Genomic DNA, 23,465 nt, shown 5'->3' on the forward strand with positions numbered 1-23,465 from the left:
AATATCAGATAAAAAGTTCATGTATTTAATTTCTAACAACTTAGAAAATCATAAATAATTTATAAATTGATTTAAATTTTCTTTTCAAAGGACATTAAAATAATTTTTTTTTGCTTTTTAGACAGAAATCAGCTTAAAAATTTTCTATTGCCTAGAAACTTCGAGAGATTTTCTATTAACAATGAATTACACCTCGCTGAGCAATCACAAAACATTATTTCAATTTTTTTACAGACATAGTATGGTTGCCTAGCAACCTAGTAAAATTAAGCATTCCTCTTTTGAATTAGTCAATGGGTTATCTTAAAATATTCATTTGCGCAGGCGACTTTTTTTGGGGGTTTTCTGGACTATCGCCAAATATATAAACCTTTATTGCTGCCCAATTTACCACCCAATTTTTTTGAAATTTTGTCTACCCCCCCCCCTAATTTAAGTGTCTAGATTCCAAATATGTAAAAAAAAATGTGTTTATTCAGAGAAAGTACGTTTTTGTGTCTGATTTCGTAGCTTAATTAATAGTTAGCACTAATTAATTAGCATATTTGAGGTCACCCCCAAGAACCATTAAGATTGACACTTAGTTCGTGAAAATCCGATCATTAGAACGAAAGTTATTCAGGGTGATTCGTTTTTTTTTTTTTTTGCGGACTGTACACTGTATATATACATATTGTTAATTTCTTCTGGATTCATGCAACATTTTTAATTAATACAAAATTCATACTTTTTACTGAATCTCCTTCATTGTTTTGTTAAAAACTTTCTCCGGAAACTTGTTTGGAGCAATTTTGAAAACTTTCAAGTTTGCTTCAGCTTTGATATTCGGTGTCACATCACCATTACAAATTCCAAAATCAAACAGACTTAAAAATTGTGACTTGTATTGCTTCAGGAACTTGTCAAGAAGCCAATTTAAAAACAAAGCAAATTTGCCAAGTCCAAATGAGGATAGGTTATAAATTGTGCTATACAGGAAAAAAGCAAAACAACGAATATAAGTACAGAAATGAACAAACTAAGTATAGGATGTCCATTTATGTATCTCTATGTGTGTTTTATTCACGCGGCTGTGTTTTATTCAAAGTACCATAGTTTACATAAATTAAACAATCAAAATACATTGAATTTTATAATTTATTATACATGAGAAGTTGTTATTGAACAAGTAGATATCAGATAATTATTTTTAAGTGGTAGAAATATAATTGGTAAAATATAAAAAAGATACAAACCTGGGGTACTAAACTAACATGAACACAGCAGAAATTTTCTTTTTTAACTCGGAATTGGAATTGACGAAAAGCCTCTACGAAAGGCATCCCTTCAATGTCACCAATTGTACCACCCAGCTAGTAAAGAAGAAAACGCATTCATAAAAACTAGCATATTTAACATAAAAACACTTAAAAACATGTAAATTTTCAAACAGTATTTTTTCGACTTTTTAACAATAAGCGTGTTAGTAGTTTTTAAAATAGAATGATTATTCAAAGGTATTTTACCTCAATAATGCAAATTTCTGGTATACCACCACTGGAAACTGGTTTTAAAGCAACTCTCTCCACCCATTCTTGGATAGCATCTGTTATATGTGGAACAACCTATATAAAATTAAAACCATCAGCTAAGTAAAACAACAAAAAAAACTTTTTTTTCTCTTTCTGGTACATAACTATTAAGTGTAAAATGAAACAACTAATTAAAATATGAAGAAAACTATTAAATATTTACATACATAAAAAGTAAAAAAGGTTGTAAAAATAATATATTATATATTTTATAGCGCATACTAGCAAATTACTTTATCAGTCAGACAGACTATTGAATTCACAGAACTGGAGCAGTATGCAAAAACTAAAATAAAACAATTATGTTTTTTTTTTTTTTTTTATTAATGAAAATGAAAAAGAATCGTTATGAACTTTGAGAATAGTTATCAGTAAAAATGTATTTCTTTTTGAAGAATTTATTTATTTTAATTTTAATTATGTTTGTTTTATTTAATTATGTTATGTTTGTTTTTAATTATGCTTGTTTATTTTATGTTTGGTGGGAAATATTAAGGCAATTTTTATAAATGGGTATCTTTCTTTATAATTTATTCAAATACAAATAGTTAGAACAAATATATAGATTTTCAAATTTTATAATATTTTCCCCCAGGTATTTTACTGAAATAATTTTTAAAAAATAACTAGAAATTCTTCCACAAAACCCCAGAACTCTGAGGAACACCTATTGGGAGCGGCTGCTTTAAGATAAACTTAGAATAAAAACAAAAGTTTTGATAAAAATAATACTTTCTGAACATTAAAGCTGAAACATGATACACAATATCAAAATTTGAATACTCCTCCTATTAAAATCGCTTTGTTACACTTAATGAAGAAATATACAATCCTTTCAGGAAAAAGACGTTAACAGTTATATGATAAAAAAATAATTTTAATTAACACTACAATTGTACAATAACTATACACTCTCAATTGATTTGAAGTTAATTTACATATTTATTCCTTATTCCTTTTCTTTTCCTTGAAAATAAATGCTTTAATAACTCATTCTTTCTGTTAAGAAAATTGAACAAACAACAGTTAAAGATACATACATATTAAAAGATACTTCAATCATTTTTATCCAGTAAAGTTAATCAAAAAAACTAAGCTGATTACACGAGGATACAGAAAATTGAGATATGGAAGGAAGCTATGACACCTATACCCCCCTTCACAATAGGAAGAAATGATGATTGATAAGATATGACAATATTTTATGTAAATTTAAAATTAAACATTTAACCTTATCTTTATCTTAACTTTCAACTGAGTTAATACTTAAATTGAAAACCTAAAAAAGGATCTACATAAACTTTATAACAAATTAACTTTAAAATAAATCGAGAAAAGTAATGAAGATAAAAACATTTGAAGCTGAGTTATAAATGGTTTTTACTTGAACAGTCTTCCCCAAGAACTCTCCTTTTCTTTCTCTGTTTATTACAGATTGATATATTTTGCCAGTGGTGATATTATTATCGCGGAACAAATTTATGTCCATGAAACGCTCATAGTTTCCCAAATCAAGGTCAACTTCACCTCCATCATCCAATACAAACACTTCTCCTGCAAAAAATTGCATAATGTTTGTAACTAATATTACGCAAATCACAATTATTAATAATGCTGAACATTAGATCACATTGAAAAATGAAGAAGAGAATTTAAGATTATATTCATTTTAGTCTTTAAGGCATTACTTTAATTAATGTAACAATAAGATAAAATAACAAAAATAATGTGAAATAGTATATAAATGAAATGAATTTTCAAAAAAGTTCAAAATAATTTATTATATTATAGTCTTGTTTAAATAACTTTTTCTTCACTGTTTTTCAAGCATATTAAAGCAATAAATAACTAACAGTTTTGTTGACTTACAGATACAAAATTTAACAAAACATCATACATTAAGCTATCGACAAAATTTATTAATTCAATTTTGCATAAGGCTTAGAAAAACAAATTAGAACAAAATAATTTTAACAGCAATCTAAAAAATATATTGTCTAATATTAGACAGTATAGTTTTATGAACAGAATATATCAGGTCATAAACAGAAATGTCATAAACTAAATGTCATAAACAGAAATTTTTTAACCAGTAAATAAAAGACTAGTAGATGTGTTCTAAATCACACCATTGGGGGCCAAATCAACATAAACAGAAATTTCTCAACCTGTGAATTCAACTTAAAGTGCTTTTTAGAAGAGAAAACAATTTTCTAAAAGAGGGTGCAATGATAAATCATTTAATAATAAAACAAATAGCCATCTAATACAACCATAAAATAGTTTATTTCCTTGATTACTATGCATTTTTAAGATACTACTAGATCATCATTAAGATACAACTGATAACTGTGTTCTGTACATTGTATGACTACTATGCATTTTTAAGATGCGACTAGTCATTGTTTTTTTAAACACCATCAAGATACAACTAGTCACTGTCGAGTCATAATATAGTGCCAAACCGTGCCATAAATAGATATTTTGCAACCTAACTGACACAAAGTGGTTCTTTGGAAGAGAGAATTTTTGATCATTTCCTCAGACAGGGGACAACACTGAATAATGTCACTTAATGAGAAAACAAATATATATCTAACACAATAATAATACAGTTTCGTTCTATGATGACTAGCATGAATTTTTAAGAAATGACTAATCAAGATGACAAGTCACTGTTTTCTTAAAAATGAAATTCTGCATAATTTTATACATAGTTCATTTTTAAGAAAACAGTGACTTTAAGCAGAATTTAAAGTTTAATAAGGCTTCGTGCATAGACGTACTATTTGCATGCATCTCAACTTTATGTTAAACTCCTAAATAAAACTATGCAAAAATATATTTACCATGCTCATAGGGTGAAAATGTTCCAGCATCTATATTAATATAGGGATCAATCTTTATTGCTGTGACTTCATAGCCATTAGACTTCAGAATTTTCCCAATGCTACTGGCAATGACACCTTTGCCTATGCCACTGATGACACCTCCGGTTACCAAAACATATTTCATGTTTGTCTAAAATAACATGAAATAAAAGTTTCATTAACTACGAGTGTTAGTATTCATTAAAAAATAATAATTACACTTAGTCAGGGTTGCCAAGTTTTTGACACATGACCGTTTTTACCGTCATGTCAAAAACCCCTCTGTCAAAAATCCATAGTTTTTGTAAAACTGTATTTTTATTTGAGTTTAACTGCTTATAATTTAAAATTAAATCATTTTTGGGCAATAAAATTAGTTACAAGTTATGAAAGTTTATTTTAGCTTATTTCTAATATTTAAGAAATGCCAAATTTTAAATTCTTCTTTTTAGTTCTTGAATTTATTAATAGTTCCAAGCTTTTTTGTTTGTTTGTTTATTTCTAACAATTAAGAAGTGCAAAATTTTGAATCATTTGCAAATCAAGCTATAATGATAAAAGTAAGTACCACTATTTTCAATAAGTATATTACAATATTACTGTATGAATGTATATCCTTCTATAAGAATACATGTATATAGTTGCAAAATCAATAGCAATCATTTACAGCATTCATTTGTAAAGACAATTATGTCAAAATAATATATTGTCCGCTATATGCCATAAATTAAAGAAAACAGTAGGTTTTTGACTGTTTTTACCAGTAAAAACACGGCTTTTACCACTGTCATGTCAAAAACCAGTTATTGACGGCAAAACCCCAACCCTGCACTTAGTTCTATAATATAGATGCATCTGCACACATCATGCATGGATTTATTTGTAGAAATTCTTAAATTTTATTATTAGTTGAATTTCTTGGAAATTTACTTTTCTATCATGTTAATTAATATGGGTACAGCTAACCAAAGAGAACAGCTTCAAGTTTGTAGACAAACAGATAAAAAAAGTTCACCCGCTTACTTTTATTGATAAATATTATGAATATCTTCTTACTATTAAGGATAATTATTATAGTTATATTTCTAATATATATACAGTTTTTTATGCATATTGAGAATTTTCATGAAAGTTTTTTTCCTTCATTTTTATGATAAAATTAAGCTGTTTTCAAGGAAAAATATCGGTTTGCAAAAATTTTTGAATTGTATGTCCGTAGATAGTTCTTTTATTTATTTGATCTTACTCTGTACATTACCAATCTTTAATCAGCAAATTTCTTAGTTGTAGATCATAAAAAAAAACTACATTGTAGGCACACAAAAAAATCCATTTCAGTTGAATTTATTTAATAAAGATAAATACTGATTATTATTATTATTTTTTTTTTTTACTTTAATAGAATATCACTTTAAATAAAATGTTCAACAAAGGAAAAAAGAAACAGGATTTCTACATACACTCCAATCAAATTAAAATAAGTACTATATAAATGTTTTGTCTATTGAGAAAAAAAATTGATATAACATTCTATGAATTTATGCAAATAAAATCCTTATTGCTTTGCTGAGATCCTTCAATAAATATAAATGTATCTATTAGTTACCTAATGTAGTAATGGTTAAATTTTTATTTTCGGAAAATGAAAGCATAAAAAACTACTTTTCAAACATTAAATGGACTTTTTTTATAATTTAATAGGTTTCTAGTATTACTACTGCAAAATGATTTTTATATAAATTAATATTACTACCACATAACTGTTTTAAAATTTATATTGCAAAATAAAACATTGAATGCCTTATTTTTTGAGGAAATAAATAATAAACATTGAGAAATTTTTATACATTTAGATATTGATATTACAAGTAAAAGCAACTTAAAATTTTTTGTAAAAAATTATTCCCTGGAAAAACAGTACCTACTTGTTTCAATTTTAGAGATATGATATTTATATCTTTCTAAAATAAATTTTTTTGGTAAATTATTGATAGTACAGATTGTATAACAAAATAATAAAACATGTTTTTCTTTTTTTCTTTGAAGTATTCACTTATGTTTATTTTAACATTTCATTTAGTAACACAACTATTGCAATAACCTGAACCCTAATACAAATATTCTCTAATTTATAGATAAAATTAAAGCCTGTTTGGTAGTAGAAAATTATAAAATAACAATAATATCATGGAAAATAGTGTTTAAAATGATCACCTTAATTTGTCAGAATTATTGTTTATCCCTATCTTAATTACTAGTACATTGAACCTTTACTTATTTCCTTAAATATACAGGCAAACAAATAACCTGTTATTTACTTTCCAATTACTTACAATAAAAGATCTGTAAAATAAAATGCTATAAACAGTGAATTATTAGCTTGTTTTTTTTTTTTTTTTTTTTTTTTTTTTTTTTTTTTTTTTNTTTTTTTTTTTTTTTTAGATAAGTGCTCGCTTTTATTATTAGTCGAGCACTCTGGATTTGCTTACATTTATTTTAGTAGTTCTTCAGAATTTAAAGATGCGACTGTACGTGATAGGTTTTGAGTCTTGCATATGTTATAAAAAATCTATTATAGCTGAAGTAAATATACAAAAAATAACATTAGTAAGTGCATTAGTATAACATACACTTAATAACGATGTTCTAAATTAATAAGTTTAAAAAAATGAATTGATTAAAAAAGAAAGACAGAGTACTTACAAAAATTCTTTGATCACAATAAAATTAATATGAAATGTATAATTTATCCCGATGTTTATTTTTTGTAATAACGTGCCTGCTGCAGTTTTCCTTGCAGTGGCGCGAAAGAGAGAATCAGATCGTTAAACGAAAGACAGTAGTAAATACTGCGCTTATAACCTTATGACGCACTGTATTAAAGCTATGAGTCAAGCCAATTTCCAACTCCTTTCAAAAAATACTCTTTGCCACGTGTTTTTGGTACTGTACGGTACTTTTTATTTACGTCACATTAGAGCTGCACAATGGGCTATTTGGCGTCTGTACTTTGGCTATTTGGCGTCTGCGTAAATCTCGCAGTGGCGTACATAGACTTAGGTGTGCCCCCCTGCGGGGTTCACAAATGAGCCCATAATGAGATGAAAATGCTCAGTTGATTGAGATGAAAGGGCAAAGTTTAGAGGAGGTACTATATTGAAGCATCGTATACATTTACCACATTGAAGTTAAATTCATCTTAGTAATACGGAAAAGAATACAACATATTATAATAATTATATTCAAAGTTTATTTAAGAGTGTAACTAATATTTATTAAGCAGTGAATGGATTTTTTTCTCTCTTTGTGTGTAAGTTCCTAAGATTCCCAAGATGAACAGATGAGTCTACACTTTCCCCAAAATTTAAAAAAAAGGCCCATCAAACAAACAAAAAATACACATAAATATTTTTTATATAAATAATTATTCTTTACTTAAATCTGAACGTTATGCGAATAATTTCACTGTCAGCAAGATTTAGAAATCGATATAAATTTTTGCATTCGTGAAAATTCTTTTTATTAGTTTTAGTAGCTAATTAATTCACTTTTCAGAAATATTTTAATTGTTAAACTAATAATTTTCGACAAAAAATTTAGATTTTTAACAAGACTTCATTTTAACTACAATGTTAAAAAAAGAGAGAGAGAAGAGGAAAGTTTATTGCTGTAAACTTATTTTAATTAATTCTTGCTTGATCAATAAATTTTTAAAACAATATTTGATTCTATTCGAATTACATTAAATTCGAGCTCAATTTTTCTATGCGAGAGGAACTTATTCCCTTCCCTCTGAGTTTTTTTTTCCTGGTATTCATTTTTTTTCCTTTGCTATACTTTATTTTTCAGTCTTTTTTTTCCAGGTTATTTTTTTCAGCTTACATGCCGTATGAAAATATAAAGTTTCAAGCTTATCGGAGTCTGTTTTTCGAAAATTTAATTTTCCGTAATATTCCTTTCGTAGAAAAATTTCTATTAGTCAATGTTGTTAACAGTTGATAAACTTCGGAAAACTGGAGAATTGGCTGATTAAGATTCCTTTTGTCTCAACATCCTTTTGATTAGTAAGCATATTATCAGGAATATTAACTTCGAATTTACAGTAAACTGATATATATTAATGAATTTTTTTCTCTAACCGAAATCGAAAACCCAACCTTTAATACACACGAAATGCATCAACTTCATCTTTACGTAAATCAATTTCACATTTGAAAGGAGAAGACTGCAATTCTGAGAAATAAGGTTGTACAAAAGATGAAAGTTTGAATTTCTTAGACGACTCTATCATTTCTAAATAAAAGAAAGTTAGAGTAAAAATGACTTTAAAAAAATGCTCCCTTCTTCCCAAAAAATATTCAAAATTCCGGTTACAGTTCAACCAAACCATTGGTTGCAAACATATTTATCTAATCTGTTATTTTGTGAATTGAAGGTATAATTTTGGCTAGGAAAAGAAAAAAAAACTCATAAAAATTTTTTTACAAATAGATTTTCAAAAAAAAACTTATCATTCAGAAATATTCCTGCTCCTATTTTATTAACACTTTAACGCATAATTTTCATTACATTACATAATTCATTACATTACTGTGAAAAAAAAATTTTTTTTTCCACAATAAAACATATAATTTAGTTTTTAATTTTGAACTTCATTTTACTGAACTTTTATGAATTTCAGTCACTATTTTAGCAGGAATAAAAGCGATCGCTCAACTGAAATTATATAATATTTCAGACTGAATCTTTAGTTAATTGCTTAATAGTTTAGTTAATTGATTAATAGTTTAAGGATTGATTCTGCCACTCCTAAATTTCAAATGTGCTTTATACAACTAAAGAAATGATAAAATGGCAAAATAGACAGTATATTGTGTAAGTGAAAATGGATAATGTTATATACACAAAGGAATAACCAATTTTCAATAAAATAAAGTGATGAAATAAGTAGCAATTTGAGTAGTGTTTTCACTGTGTGGCATTGTGGGTAATAAATTGTCTAATTTTAAGAAGCTATTAGATAGAACTATTATGCAGGAAACAGTTTTGAGAAATAGTTCTCATTTTCAACTATTCCAACCATGAAACCAAAAATTTAGAAACATGTTTAAGAAGGATGGATAATAACGTCATAAATTAAAGCTAAATTGCGAAACAGTGAATGACAGGTAGAAGTTTTTATTTATAAACATGATAGTAAAAACACACACAATTTGAAGTATTAGATACTATAATTCCACATAGAAATTTATAATAAACGCTAACTCAGCACACGCAAAACAAACACACATCAAACACATAGAAATAAATAAAACACATAGAAATTGTAACATATTTTAGAAACATAGCATGCTTATCTATTTAAAAATGTATAACACAATAATACTGTTTCATAATAAAAAATGATATATAATAATAAAAAAATGATTTAGAATAATAAAAACATAAGTTGATATGCAATTGGATTACACTCCTTTTATCACAAGTCTTTTGAAAATGTATAGTTATGCAATGCATGATGATAATGATGTAATCAAAAAATTTTAACATATTAAATTTTATTAAGTGTTAAGGGATTTCCTGTGTAATCAATTGAAAAAATAATGATTAAATTCACAATCAAAATCTTTTAAAAAAAAATTAAATAAATACTTTTTTTAAATAGAGGATTCTATCAGTTTACAAAGTATTTTTTAAATGAATTTAAAAATTAAAAAATAATTCTTAACTATTTTCTTTTCCAAAGGAAAAACATAGAAAAGGCTTCTCATGGAAAGAAAGAAGAGTATTTTCTAACTAATGATACTTAGGAAATGCCTGAAAAATGTTTATTATTTATGAGAATTATTTATGAGTCATGTTGGCTAAAGAGTTTAAATGAAGAACTTATTTTTGAAAAAAAGAATAATTAGCTAGCAGTATTTTCACAACTAACTTAGTTTGTTAAAATTAAATGAAAGATGAAATGGAATTATTACTTTGAAAATATATTCCATCATTAAAACAAGGTTTTAAATTTAGTAAAGCTCAAAATACGAGGGAAAATTTAAAATTTATATAATCAAGGAATGTACAACTTGTTTTGAAAGAGATCCAGCTTCCGCTCAGAAGGACTAAGATTCCATCAACGATGCAGCTCGAGAGAGCTTCAGATCAATGGGTGCCAACTCCTTGGGGGAGTAAAAGTGGCTGGTGCACAATGCATGTAAATAGTTTGAAATTGTGGTATCTTTATTTTTGTAATCCCATGGCTGAGAACAACCTCTGGGGGGAGTGCTTTGAGAAAATTAAATCCTAGCAGGTTTTTGTGGAAAATTAAATTGTATTTGTTTTTATGTAAAAAATTCTTTTTACTGATTATAAGCAATATTTGAAATACATTTGCCTTCAACATCTTTAACAAAAAGAAAATTTTCCATACAAAAACTGAAATGCTAAAATATTGAAATCTTTTGACATCCTGCTTTAGTACAGTGTCAGCGACTAATAAAATCAATGGATTAAAAAATCAGCAGCTTTTTAGTCAAATCTTCGAGATCAGAAGTATAACGAACACCAAAACATGCTAAAATCATTCTTTAGAAAAATCATTATTGCTATTTTATAAAATCAAATTTCTTGTTAGGTATATGTTTCAAAAATGAAAAATTTGGTTCTTGATCGAATCATGAGAATTGTCCATTTCCTCAGGTTTTGAAAGATATGTATAACTAATAGATGTGGATTGCACTTCTTAGAGAAATTGAAAGAAGAGAGTCAAAACAATTATGGAAATTGAGTGAAACAGAATCCAGATAACTGTTTATGTAATAAGTAAAGTTTTGGAATGTCAGTCATTTTTCAATGAGGTGGTAAATATATCTTCAATAGATGCCAAAAAAGTGTGTAATATTGAAGATTAACTTTACAACAAAGAAAAAGAAGCATTTAATGTTACAAAATCTTTTGGAAGCTTTTAAACCATTTTAAACTTTTAACTATTCTTAAATTAACAATTGTAGCTCATGTTTAGTTAAAACGTCAAATTCAGTTAGAATAAATTTAGTAATCAATTTAACTTTTAGTGCACTTGTAGAGTTTCAATTAGAAAATTTTTTCTCTAAGTGTAGATATTTTGGTTTATAAAATCAATCACATAATAAAATTATATGGTCTTAGAATTAACATGATTTTAATACACAGCGGGCACTGAACTACCTTTACATTATGGAATTTTAATGCTATAATTTCATTATTCTCAAGTTTACTAAAATTAGTAAGAAAAACACTTATAAAAACTTCTTATGCTAGTTATGTATTGTATCAAATAAGTTTTTGGTTGAAAGGTAGACAGCTGCATACTGACCATTTTAGGGCTGCTGGTTAAATTTTCTAATATAAATAATCCAATTTTGTATTACGTCAAAGTGCTCATATATCATTAATTTGTGTTAATTTTAATTAGAAATGAAATTTTAAATTTGCAACTATGCGAGAAAAATGAAAAATTTCAATTTTTGATGAAGCTTTATTTATTAATTTTTTCAATGGAGTTTTTAAAGATAATTATGAGAGATACATTAAAAATAAAATAATTGCCTCAGAATCACACATAAGTTTATAAAAACACATATACAAAATTAAAGTTAGTTCATTTTGTTTAAAAAAAAAATATATAACGTTACTCAATTGCAGTATCTACAATGTTAGATGTAACATTTATATAACTTAAGTGAATAAGTATTGGAATTGTTAAATCGTAATTATGTGAAAAGAATGAAAAGTTGCAACTCTTAATACGAAAGCATTTACTTGTAACTTTGGAAGTGACTTTTCGAAGTGCTAGTCATTTTTCTAAGAATTATAAATAGCAAACTAAAAAAATAAAATTAAAATAAATAATAACAATAGAATTATTTCTAGCTTACTCAAAAGTTCACAAAAACTTAGTAGCACATACAACTAAGCAAATATGCCTAATATTATAAAAGTATACAAAAATAAATATACACGAATATATATATGCTCCCTTTGCTAAAAGGAATCTGTTAAAATAATAAATTTTTGCGAAAGTCAACCAAAATAAGATATAAAATTTAGAAGACTTCAAGGAATGTGTTTCAATATGGATTTATTTGCATTGACTCCCATAATAATGGAATCATAACTTTAAAAGTAGGGATGTATCGAATATTCAGTATTCTGCACTTTTGCCTAATATTTAGAGAAGTATTATTTGGAAAATTATTTTTTGCTAAAAATTTTTTAGAGGGGAAATTTTAAACGATTTAATAAAGAATAATGTAAAATTTTATTTCTTACTATACATTATTATAAATAGTTTTTACACATATTTCAGTTTTAAAATTAGATTATGTTATACTAAACCATAAGTTTTGTGAAGCTGTATTTTTTAAAAATTATATTCATTTTTTAACACTTTATTTTTTAAAAATTGAGACCTGTACTTATGGTTTATTTTCGCTTGTTTTTCTGTTTAATTTAAAGCGAAGCATATTAAAGGTGTGTTTCTAAATAGACTCAATTCTTTTACTGTCTCTTTTTCTTGTACAGTAAGACAGATAACTGGTAATATTGAAAACCGAGATTCTCAGCGTTAAAATCATATTTCGGAACTATAAGTTTTTTTTTCCTATTCATTTGGCTTCCTTTTATTAATTTTTCTTTTTACCAGCGTTTTTATTACAACAGCATTTCTTAAAAAGCACTTCTAATGAACTTTATTCTTTAAGGTCACTTTTTCTCAAAATACTGTAATGTGAAAAGGTTAAATTAAGATTTCATCATTAAATCTTTCTTTTGAAAACTATGAACGATTGTTGCTTTATTTTCTATCTAGCTTTTTCTTCTTCAAAAAACTTATGTTTTTATTATGATGCAGCAATTAAGAGGTTTTATACTAAACTTTAGTTTTCACTTTTCTTCAAAATACGGTAATTGGAAAACTAAAATGTTCAGTTTTAAAATTTTCTTTCTGTTTTGCTTCTGTATAGAATCTTTATTTTATTATAGGCGTTTTATGATAGAGCTACATTTTTAAAAGCATTTCTGATAGACATCTCTAGTTTTATTGATAGGTCAGATAGTTTTATGGATAATATTTTAAGCATTAAAATTTTGTTTAAAGAATTGAGAGGTATTTTTTTCTATTTTTTTTTTTTTTTTTTTAATAGGCACTAGTTTTTTCATATTTTAAATAGTTCTAATTATCTTAATATCTAATTATCTTTATCATGTAAAATATTTCTCTTTAAGTTTTTTCCCTATTACCCCATACCAGGGTTGAGTTTTTGACGTCAAAAAGTGGTTTTCTCTGCATAGCAAAACCGGTTTTCCCATGTTAATAGATAGGGGAACTGTGTGTAGGGGAGAAACATTCTCCCAATTTTGCCCATTTTCTTAACCGCCAGTGGGTTAAACTGTCAAAAACCCGTCAAAAATGTCAAAAACTGAAGTTTGCCAAGAAAATATATAAACTTCAAAACTACCAACAGTTGCCATGCATTATATTGAAATTTAATTATACTATAGGTAATCAGCAGGTTTTAAAATATTTTTTAATTAAAATTAAGGTAAAATAACAGATTTAAAATCTCAGAAATTTATATTCAAATGCATGTGCAGAAAAATTTTGCACAAAATTTTTTTAAATATTTATATTTTGAAAAAAAAAAATTTTTTTTTTTTGATACTTAAGAAAATTAAAAGTTTATTACTATGCATTTTTGACATATAAGGAACATATAACTAATATTTATAAGGAACTTACAAGTTATGTTGTATAAATACAAACTTGATACAAGTGTATAAAAATTTTTTTTTAATGTTATACCGAATATCTTTATTATCCAGTATGTTAATTTGAATTTAAAAGTAGTTATATTTGTGAATAATGATAAATATAATTCATATTGTTTATTATATTTATTTATAATTATTACACTTATCATTTTAAAACAATTTTTATCTCTTAATTTTTTTTTCTCCACTTGTATTAAGAATACAAATAATGCATATCTTGAAAGCAAGAAGTAATTATTCAACAGCTGAATATTTAGATATTCAACAAAACTATATAGTATTCAGCAAAATGAAATTCACAAGTATTTGGATAAACTAAATTTTCAGCATAGTAAATGAATAGGCTGAATATACTGTAAATCGACACTAACTACTCTGTGTATTTAACAGAAAGCACTTAAATTTGTATTGTCTTATGTTAAAAAGATTATTAAGAAGATTTAAAAGAATATTAAAAAGATTTTTCTTTAAAAGATGTCTAATGTACAAAACTGCTAATGTTTATCTTTAAAAATGTCTAATTTTTAGTATAATCTATACTATACACTAAATTTGGTTATAAATAAATTTCTTAATAATATCACTGCAGATTTTCAATAACACATGAAAATGAATACATAATATTACAAAAGATGTGAGCTTTTTCAAAAGTACAAGATTTTGGTTACTATTCAAAATATAAGTGTTTCTTCAAAATTTTAAATTTATATTTTCTAGAACATTTAGAAACACTATCCTTTATAAAAAATATATAAATTTTATGTATTAATTAAATTTCACATATGAATAAAGGTTTTTGAAATTTTCGACATTTTTGACAGTGAGGTTTTTGACGTGACGGTTTAAACTATGGTTTATACTGTCAAAAACTGTCACATGTCAAAAACCTGCCAACCCTGCCCCATACCAATAATATAGCTAAGTTTTGAATATTTTTCAATAAAGACTAAACTTATTTCTACACAAAAAATAATATTTTTTAATGATATTTTTTAAATGTTGCTATTCGGCCACTGAATATTCAGTATTCAGCCAAATTACTATTCATTACATTCCTATTAAAAAGTAGCACCTTATAAAATGAAAGAATTTTCTCATGGCATTGAAAAAGACTTTTAGAAGTTGTTGCCATTTTTTGAAAATGATTATCAAAAATAAACACTGAAAATAATAAAAATAAAATTGTCTCTGATTTTACATCCATACCTGCAATAATCAATATTGTACACAGTAAATGCAATAAAAAGGGGACAAAATGGATTTTCCTTGCTATTGTATCAAGCCTCTGAATTGTTACAACCCTACTACACAAGACAAAATTTATCTATAAAATTTTAAGTAAAATTTTTTACTGTGATACATGCATTCTTATACAAATAAGGATATGCTAAATTTGCAGAAATAAATGCAATAATATAAAAGAATCACTTAATTTCTAAATAATTGAAAAAATACTAAATGTGAAATTTATTTTTAAAATATTACACAAAAATTATAAAATTTAAATATTTCATATTTAAAGAAGATTACTTACATGCACATAGTTCATTTTAACAAAAAAGTTCAAAAACTTGAACATAAAATTGGATTTAGTTCATTAAAATAGAATGGGAAATGGAAATTTTTGCTACAAAAATTGTATCTCAGAATATTTCAACAATTAAACTGGGGAAATTTGTTCGTAAAAAATTTGTTCATAAATGCAAGTAATTACATTCAAAAATTCAAAGATTAACCAGTTTTCTGCTTTTAAAAAAATTTTTGAAACATCAACCAATAACATTTAACCGCTCTTTAACGGCTTTGTGAGAATTTCGGCTAATGTTTTAAGAAATGTAGAGCAGGAGGAGTGACGTTGCATTTGTAGGAATATGACATCAAAGATTTTTAAATTAGAAGACTTGGTTTAATCAATTATTTTCACTTCAATCTGTCCTAAAAGCTTTGAATGTAATGCATCGATTTCAGTTTTATCACGATATTCTCGCATATAGCCTCTCCCAACAGACCGACAAGATAATAAGTTCAAAGTTTTTAATTTTTCACAATTTTCTATCAAATGAATGACTGTTTTAATAGCTACTTTTGTATTGTTTAAATCTAAATATTCCAAGTTGTCCATTCTACCATTAGTGCATAAGTCAGTCAGCATTTCATTGATGTATTCTAGTGGCATTTTTGAAATATCAATGACAGAAAGGCTTTTTAACCACCTTGTGAGTATTTCATTTAATTTTTTGGTTGTCACTAATCGGGTTCCTGAAATATATAAATTTTCAATATGTGTAGCAGGTAGGGACAATATTGCATCAGCAGAAATAAAATGACAACCTCTGATATCAAGGACTTTTAAACCTGGAGACTTTGAAAGGATATTAATTAAATCATTGTCAACAAACATACATACAAATTTATTAGGATGTGTAAAAACTTCTAACATCGGAAATCCGGGGAGTTTATTTCTTCCATGCTGAGTAAAAGATATTGGGTAGCCTAAACGTAAATTTTTGATTTTATTACAGCCTTCCTGAAAAGGTTTTAAAGGAAGAATTGGTACTCCACCAGTACTTATAATATTTTGGACCAAGAGCTCTTCCAGATTTGGACAAGATTTAGCAATGGCAAGAAAAATTTTAGTAATGCCTTTAAGTTCCAAATTAGATAAATCTATAACCAATAGCATTTTCCCTTGAAGTGTCAAAAATTTGTTCAAATAATCATCAGAAATTTTGTATTTTGGAAAAGATATATCATCAGAAAATTTTAAAGCACACACTTTTTTACAGTGTTCTTGAAGACATGTGAGAACATTAGGATGCATTTGTGGTATGTTTGAAAAATTTACAGATTTCAAGTTTGGCATGCCAGCAAATATATCTTCCACATATTTTGAATGTATCAAATTTGGAAAACGAGAAAATTTAAGTTCTTCTATTTTAACCAAATAACCTTTTATACTGAAAGAGTGCAAAGTTCTGGATCCTAGAGAACCATCAAATTTTTTCCAAAAGTAACAGTCTTCTAAAATGTTTTTCCATACTGTACAAACTTTTGATAAAACTGAATAAAATTCATTTTGGGTCATATCTGTAAGCATATTGTTGAATATAATAACTAGTATTTCCTTGGGTAGATCCAATATATGAGCCATATTATAAGGAAGTCGAAGTGCTTATATTATTTGAAAATAATATTCACGAGAAATTTATCTTTACGTAAGAAAACTGCTTCCACTCACTACATTTGATTGATGAAAATTAACCAATTTACACGATACAAAAGTTAACTTACACTCAATTTAAAGCGTAATTTTTTTAAATCCATATCACTTTTTATAAAGTAGATAGCGAATGTGGCCTAATAGTTGTTCAGCTTTGTTTATGGGTTTATTAGTACAACATACATTTGCAAGGCTTAGCTTTGTTTACTGTTCACCCAGCTTTTTTAAGCTTTAAATTAATGCCATTAATTCTTCTAGCAGCTTTTGAGAAGTGATCTAACTACGCTTAAACCTAACTCTCTTTTTCACATTAAATTAAAAATTTACAGTTATGAACTTATGCTGCCATCTAGTTTATTCTGAAGTAAACTAAAAATTAGATTATGAATTATATTAGTTCAATTATAAAAACACAAAATTACTTAATATTAAAATAAAATATAATAAAAAAATATATATGTATAATTTTGTGTTTGCAGAGCAGCACTTCTTCAGGGGACACACTGCCGGCAAACACACAGGAGCATTTCTGTTGTTAGTGGCGGACGCCAAAACTAACAGTGGTTCGACGCCCCAAATGAAAATACAAGCAAAGATAAAATAAAATAAATACCGCATTAAATTTGGAAAAAATCATATCCCAGATGTACACATAAAATTTTTTTTGAATGAAACGCCTCCTTAGTTCAATTAGTTCTTTTTTGTGAATTGTGGAACAGAGATCATACTACCTGATTTTTTTATTGTAATTTATTTTGCGAAATTTGATATGGAGTAAGGGGGGGGGGAAGGGCTTTCATGCCACGTAATAGAAAAAAATAAAAAAGAAAAAAAGTTATCACGAAAAATTGAAAAAGCTGATTAATTTTTTTCTTTAGTAGTAGACAGAATATCACACCGAAATGCCAACTGTATAAAAATCTAAATTTGACTTTTTGTCGCTTACATTGATTTTTTTGAAAGAAACCAATTAAAAAGCTAAGCATTTTAACCACAAGAAATTATTCCTGCTTTTACACCTGAACCTCAAAGTCCAAAAAATAAAATTTGGGGAGGAAAAAAATTGCATTTTCAAATCTTTATTTTTCAAGAAATATACTGTCTTTTTCTTAAATTTTTTTTATCTAGGTCATTAAAAATTACACAGTTCATTATTTAGCCTATTACTAAGTTAAGCAATAAATAAATATTCTTTTGCATGAAAAAGAATATTTCGTTCATTGATAAAAATTTCATTGATAAAATTTTTTTTACTTAAAAATCTCCCGCGATATGGTAAAACATTCAAAAAGTGTGATCTACGTATAGGGACACAAACTTTGGATTATTTTCCTGATTAAAGTATTGGTACCATATTTTTCAGGTTAAGGTCACAAAAATTTTGTAATCCAGAAATCTTCAGAAACAGAAACCGATTGATCTGAAAATGAAAAAATGTAAATGGAAATGAATTGGCCATGTTCTACGCAAACCTGAAAAATTTAAAGTATAACAAGTTTTTCTTTCGCATCCCCGAGGCAATAGAGAAAGAGGAAGACTAAAATATACGTAGACTCAGGGCGATTCTAAACGAATTAGAAACAATGGGAAAAACATAGAGAGAGGCAAAATATCTGGCCACAAATAGGATGAGATGGAAAGCTGTGTTAGAAGCACCAAGCTCCAATTTGGAATGAAGAGGAATATGCGTGTATGCATGCTTCACTCGGAATAAAATATTCCTGTTACTTATTATACGTTTTAAATGTTCAAAAAGTTAGTTATTAGAAAAGAAAGAAAAAAGCTATAATGAACTTTCTGTATTTTTTTAAAAGCCAAAATCAGCTAATGTGAGGATTTTTCAATTAATGACAAATTTTAAAAAATTGTTTTAAAAAAGGATTCGAAGATCAGACGAGTTGTTCAGTCGCAAGCATTATCCACAGTTTCTTATTTCAGCTGAAAAAACTTCAATAACAGTTCTCTTTCGGTACAAATTACAGCACGGAACGCATAAAATGATTGTAACGTATGAAAAAGAATTTATTTCCTCATAAAGTATATATNTATATATATATATATATATATATATATATATATATATATATATCATGAGGCTGATCGAATTTCTTAACCACTTAATAAATTTCTTTAAAAACAAAACAAAAAAACAAACAATAGTTGTAAAACAGTTAATAAATTTAGACACTGATTTCAATAAGTTTATCTTAATATGTAGTGAATTTAGTTTTCGACAAAAACTAAAAAATGTAATTCATATGAATGGCAAGCATCTGAGTTCAAATAAAACATTGCAGCAAAATGTATTTATTTTATATTTAAAAAAAAAAGAGATGTAAAATAGGCTAAATGTTCGAAAGGATAAAAAGAGTACTTACGTTTATAAATGGTAGCATACTTTGCAAAGCTCTAGGCATTAAGCTCCAGGATTTAGATAGGCAGTGAGTAACTGAGATTACCAAAAGTGACTTAAGATTACTAATCAGAGCATTCTTCATCGATAACAATAGATACCTTAACCTTGAAAGCCTAAGCTAAATCTCGCGATTGCAAAATTGACACTGATTACGATTATTGATTATTTTTGATTAGTAAATGAATTATTTTTTACGAGTTAAATAGGACTTTATTTTCTGCAGGTGTTGGTTATTTTTTTTAAAAATTCTTTATTAGTCAAATCGACAGTAACTTAGAATATTAGTAAGAGCTCAACATTTCTGTTAAATGAGACTATTAAAAATCGGAAAAATCGAATCTAGTATTTACAAAAATAGGTCTTTTTGAGTGAATGATACGTACAGAATCACTTCAACGCAAATATTGAAACTTTTAAAGATTATGTTTATTTATACAGTTAGTGCTGATCATTTGCTATAAGGATATCTTATGTGTTATGATTTATCGTTAAAAACATAACTGATATGCAAAAATAAAGTCATTATTTGTGTTATTATTTTTCGTAATTTTTTAAGCATTCCTAAATATTTTTATTCTACATATTTATTATTATTTTTTTTAAATAAACGTTTTCAAAAGAAGTAGAAATAATACCAGGCAATTGAAACTTGCAAACGTATGGCTTGAGGATTATGCCTTAAAAATTGTTGTAAAAATAAAACAATATTTTGAATTTTTTCATCGAATCATCGATAGTCGACATGTTCAGCATGCAGTAGTAGTTGGTTATTGGTTATTGCAATTAAATAAATTTTCAGGCTTGTGTGCTCAAAATGGGCTTATACACCTTTGTCAAGTAGAAGAGGACAGATAGCACAAGAGAAGAGACAGTACCAAGTAGTGCCGCCTCCAACTCCTCCATGCAGTAATATTTACTTATTTATTGAAATTACATACATTTGCAGGCTTGTTTGCTCAATTTAGACTTATTAACCTTTGTCAAGTAAATGGACAGATAGAACAATTTAGAGAAGGACATCACAAAGAATACATCCAGGGTTATGACGGGACTCAAACCCGCCACCTCCACGCTTCACACTCCGAGCTGTATCGGGCGATACAGCTCGGTCAGGGAGGCCCCAGTATTTACTTATTTTATTGCTACACACATATATGCAGGCTGATGTGCGTACAGCTAAGCCCTTGTCTAGTTGAAGAATAGATTTCACAAACTAGAGTAATAGTTGTACTATATTTACGTCGCACTAGAGCTTGCACAGTGGATTATTTGCGTTTGGGAAAAATCCACAACGATGATCCGAAGACAGGTATCACAAATTTTATTCTTTGCAGATGGATGGCTGTCCCACTTTGATTGCCCGACGATCAACAGTGATGTCGAGCACTTTAGGGTAAAACAGTTTAACGAAGATCGATATTGCACAGCCTCGGTCCCTTCAGCCTAACCAAAATGGACACCTATCCTCACACTAACCGCTGCCAATGTTGAATGCCGGTGATCTGCTGGGAACTTTGAAGAAATTATAGAGAGGCATCACAAGATATGTCCAGGGCTGTGGCGGGTTTTGAACCTGCTACCTCCAGCAGAGCATTTGGTTGTTGTTGTTGTAGTTAATTTACGTCGCACTAGAGCTGCACGATGGGCTATTGGCGACGATCTGGTAAACACCCCTGAGGATGATCCAAAGACATACCATCACAATTTTGATCCTCTGCAGAGGGGATGGCACCCCTGCTTCGGTAGCCCGACGACCTGCACGCGAAGTCGAGTACTTTACGGTATAACAGTTTAACGAGGACCAATACCGCACACCCTCGGTCCCTACGCAGAGCATTTGGTAGTACTTATTATTATTTTTATTTTTTTTTAATTTTCTCACATAAGTGGGTTTGTGCATTCAATGCAAAAAACGGCTTTTTAAACCATCGTCAGGTACGAGAGAGATGACACAAATAAGTCAAGTACAGACACAAAGATATAGTCAAGGTTGTGGCAGATCCCTGGAGGATTCGAACCCACAACCTTCACGCTGCAGGCGTCCCTCACCCATAGAAGCTTTCATTAAATAGTTTGACATACCTTTCCTTACTAGTCGACAGGGCTGTGTGGTGCTCAGGGAGCTGACCTCACTTTAGGAAGGTCCTGGGTTCGAATCCCGGTCGGAGGCATGGATGTTCTTTCCTTCTTCTCTCTATCTTACTCGTCCAATGTTGGAAAGATTGACACAAAGATAAGTCAATACACCTGCCCTTCTGGTAACCGAATGACGAAAGTCCTGGTCTTCCTCACAATTTAACGTAAATGGGGGTTAGTTCTATCAAAAAGCCCCCCACAAAAGCTAGTTTGTCCCAAGGGGTGACCCAGGAGTTCCGTTGTCTTCTATATTGCTTTCAAGATACAAGGCTGCGTAGTTGAACATTGATTAGGTTGGAAACTTAGAATTGGGTGGGCTGTTCAACATCGGTTTTAAAATATAAAATAAAATATATACGGATGGTCACTAGAGAATTTTTTTTTCTTGCAATAGTTTAAAGCTCTCAAGTGAATCTGCTTTACATCACATTAATGAATTAACAAAATGTGAAAAGTTTTAGAAATAAAAATTGGAAAACTTTTCTTTGCTGATCACAATGTTCAGGGAAAAAAAAACTGTAGTACAAAGAATCTGTTTTTGCAACTTGAAATATTTTGCCTATATATTAGTTGACTTATTTAAATTTCAGATTTGCCTCACGATCCATTCTGAAATTTCCTAGTAGTTTATTAGTAGCCTGCAGGATTAAAAACAGTAATTAAGATCGTTTCGATTTTTATTTAGTCGAATGCACTTTTGAAATATCCAGAAGAAAAAGAAAACATATTCACATTAAACGATTATTAAAAGTTGAGGTTAATTGTATATAAAATAAATTAAGCGCACTTTATAACTCTTCATACATCTTTAAATATCTATTATATTTAAATCATGTTGATATTTGCACTGCAATAAACTTTTTTTTTCCCAAAATGTTTGAGTGCCATGATTATTAAAAGCGCTCAAGAAATTATTTTGTCAGAAATGGGATAGAAAACAGTACATATGCTGGGTTCCCACGACCTGGAAAAAATAAATGGGTGATAGCTAAGATTACTGAAAAATGATTACTACTTACTGAAAATTCACGAGTCATTTTCAGCACCCATATATATTTCCTTTAAATTAAATATTTATTAATAATTTAAAACTTCTAGACATATAACATTTTCGCTACCACATTAAAAAATTTTCCAGATCGTAGGAACCCTGTTATGATGCAACCAAAATGTAGGTAATGCACTGTTTAGGCATTGTTAATGCCAGTATATTGTAGATTTTCGCTTGTTTCTATAATCAAAAAAAAAATTTAAATTGTAAATTCTTACATTTTATTTAGAATTTATATTCATAATTGTTCTTCATTATTTTTACATATATTATACCAGCAGATAAAAGCTGTTCTGTAATTTAGTTTTTAAAACAGTGTTTGCAATTAAAATTTATTCCATATAATAAAAAAAAATATAAACAATATTTTTATATATATATATATATATATATTAATAAA

General features: G+C 27.6%; 1 protein-coding gene across 5 annotated transcripts in view; it reads right to left on the reverse strand.

The window, feature by feature from the left end:
- LOC107439477 (CTP synthase) overlaps positions 1-23,465 on the reverse strand; it is a 44,529-nt gene that overhangs the window by 19,334 nt on the left and 1,730 nt on the right. Inside the window, exons 1-6 of one of the 5 annotated variants that reach the window (XM_071187194.1) lie at positions 20,514-20,553; positions 19,841-19,911; positions 4,421-4,592; positions 2,956-3,125; positions 1,506-1,604; positions 1,236-1,352 (exon numbers count right to left, since the gene is read on the reverse strand). In XM_071187194.1, coding sequence (XP_071043295.1) covers positions 1,236-1,352; positions 1,506-1,604; positions 2,956-3,125; positions 4,421-4,592; positions 19,841-19,879 — 597 coding nt within the window. In that variant the 5' untranslated portion in view covers positions 19,880-19,911; positions 20,514-20,553. Of the gene's footprint in view, positions 1-1,235; positions 1,353-1,505; positions 1,605-2,955; positions 3,126-4,420; positions 4,593-7,144; positions 7,535-19,840; positions 19,994-20,513; positions 20,911-23,465 lie in introns of those variants that run through there. The other 4 variants (XM_071187196.1, XM_071187192.1, XM_071187195.1 and 1 more) reach the window with 4 other exon arrangements.

The sequence above is a fragment of the Parasteatoda tepidariorum genome, chromosome 10 (genome assembly GCF_043381705.1).
Source record: "Parasteatoda tepidariorum isolate YZ-2023 chromosome 10, CAS_Ptep_4.0, whole genome shotgun sequence".
NCBI lineage: Eukaryota > Metazoa > Arthropoda > Arachnida > Araneae > Theridiidae > Parasteatoda > Parasteatoda tepidariorum.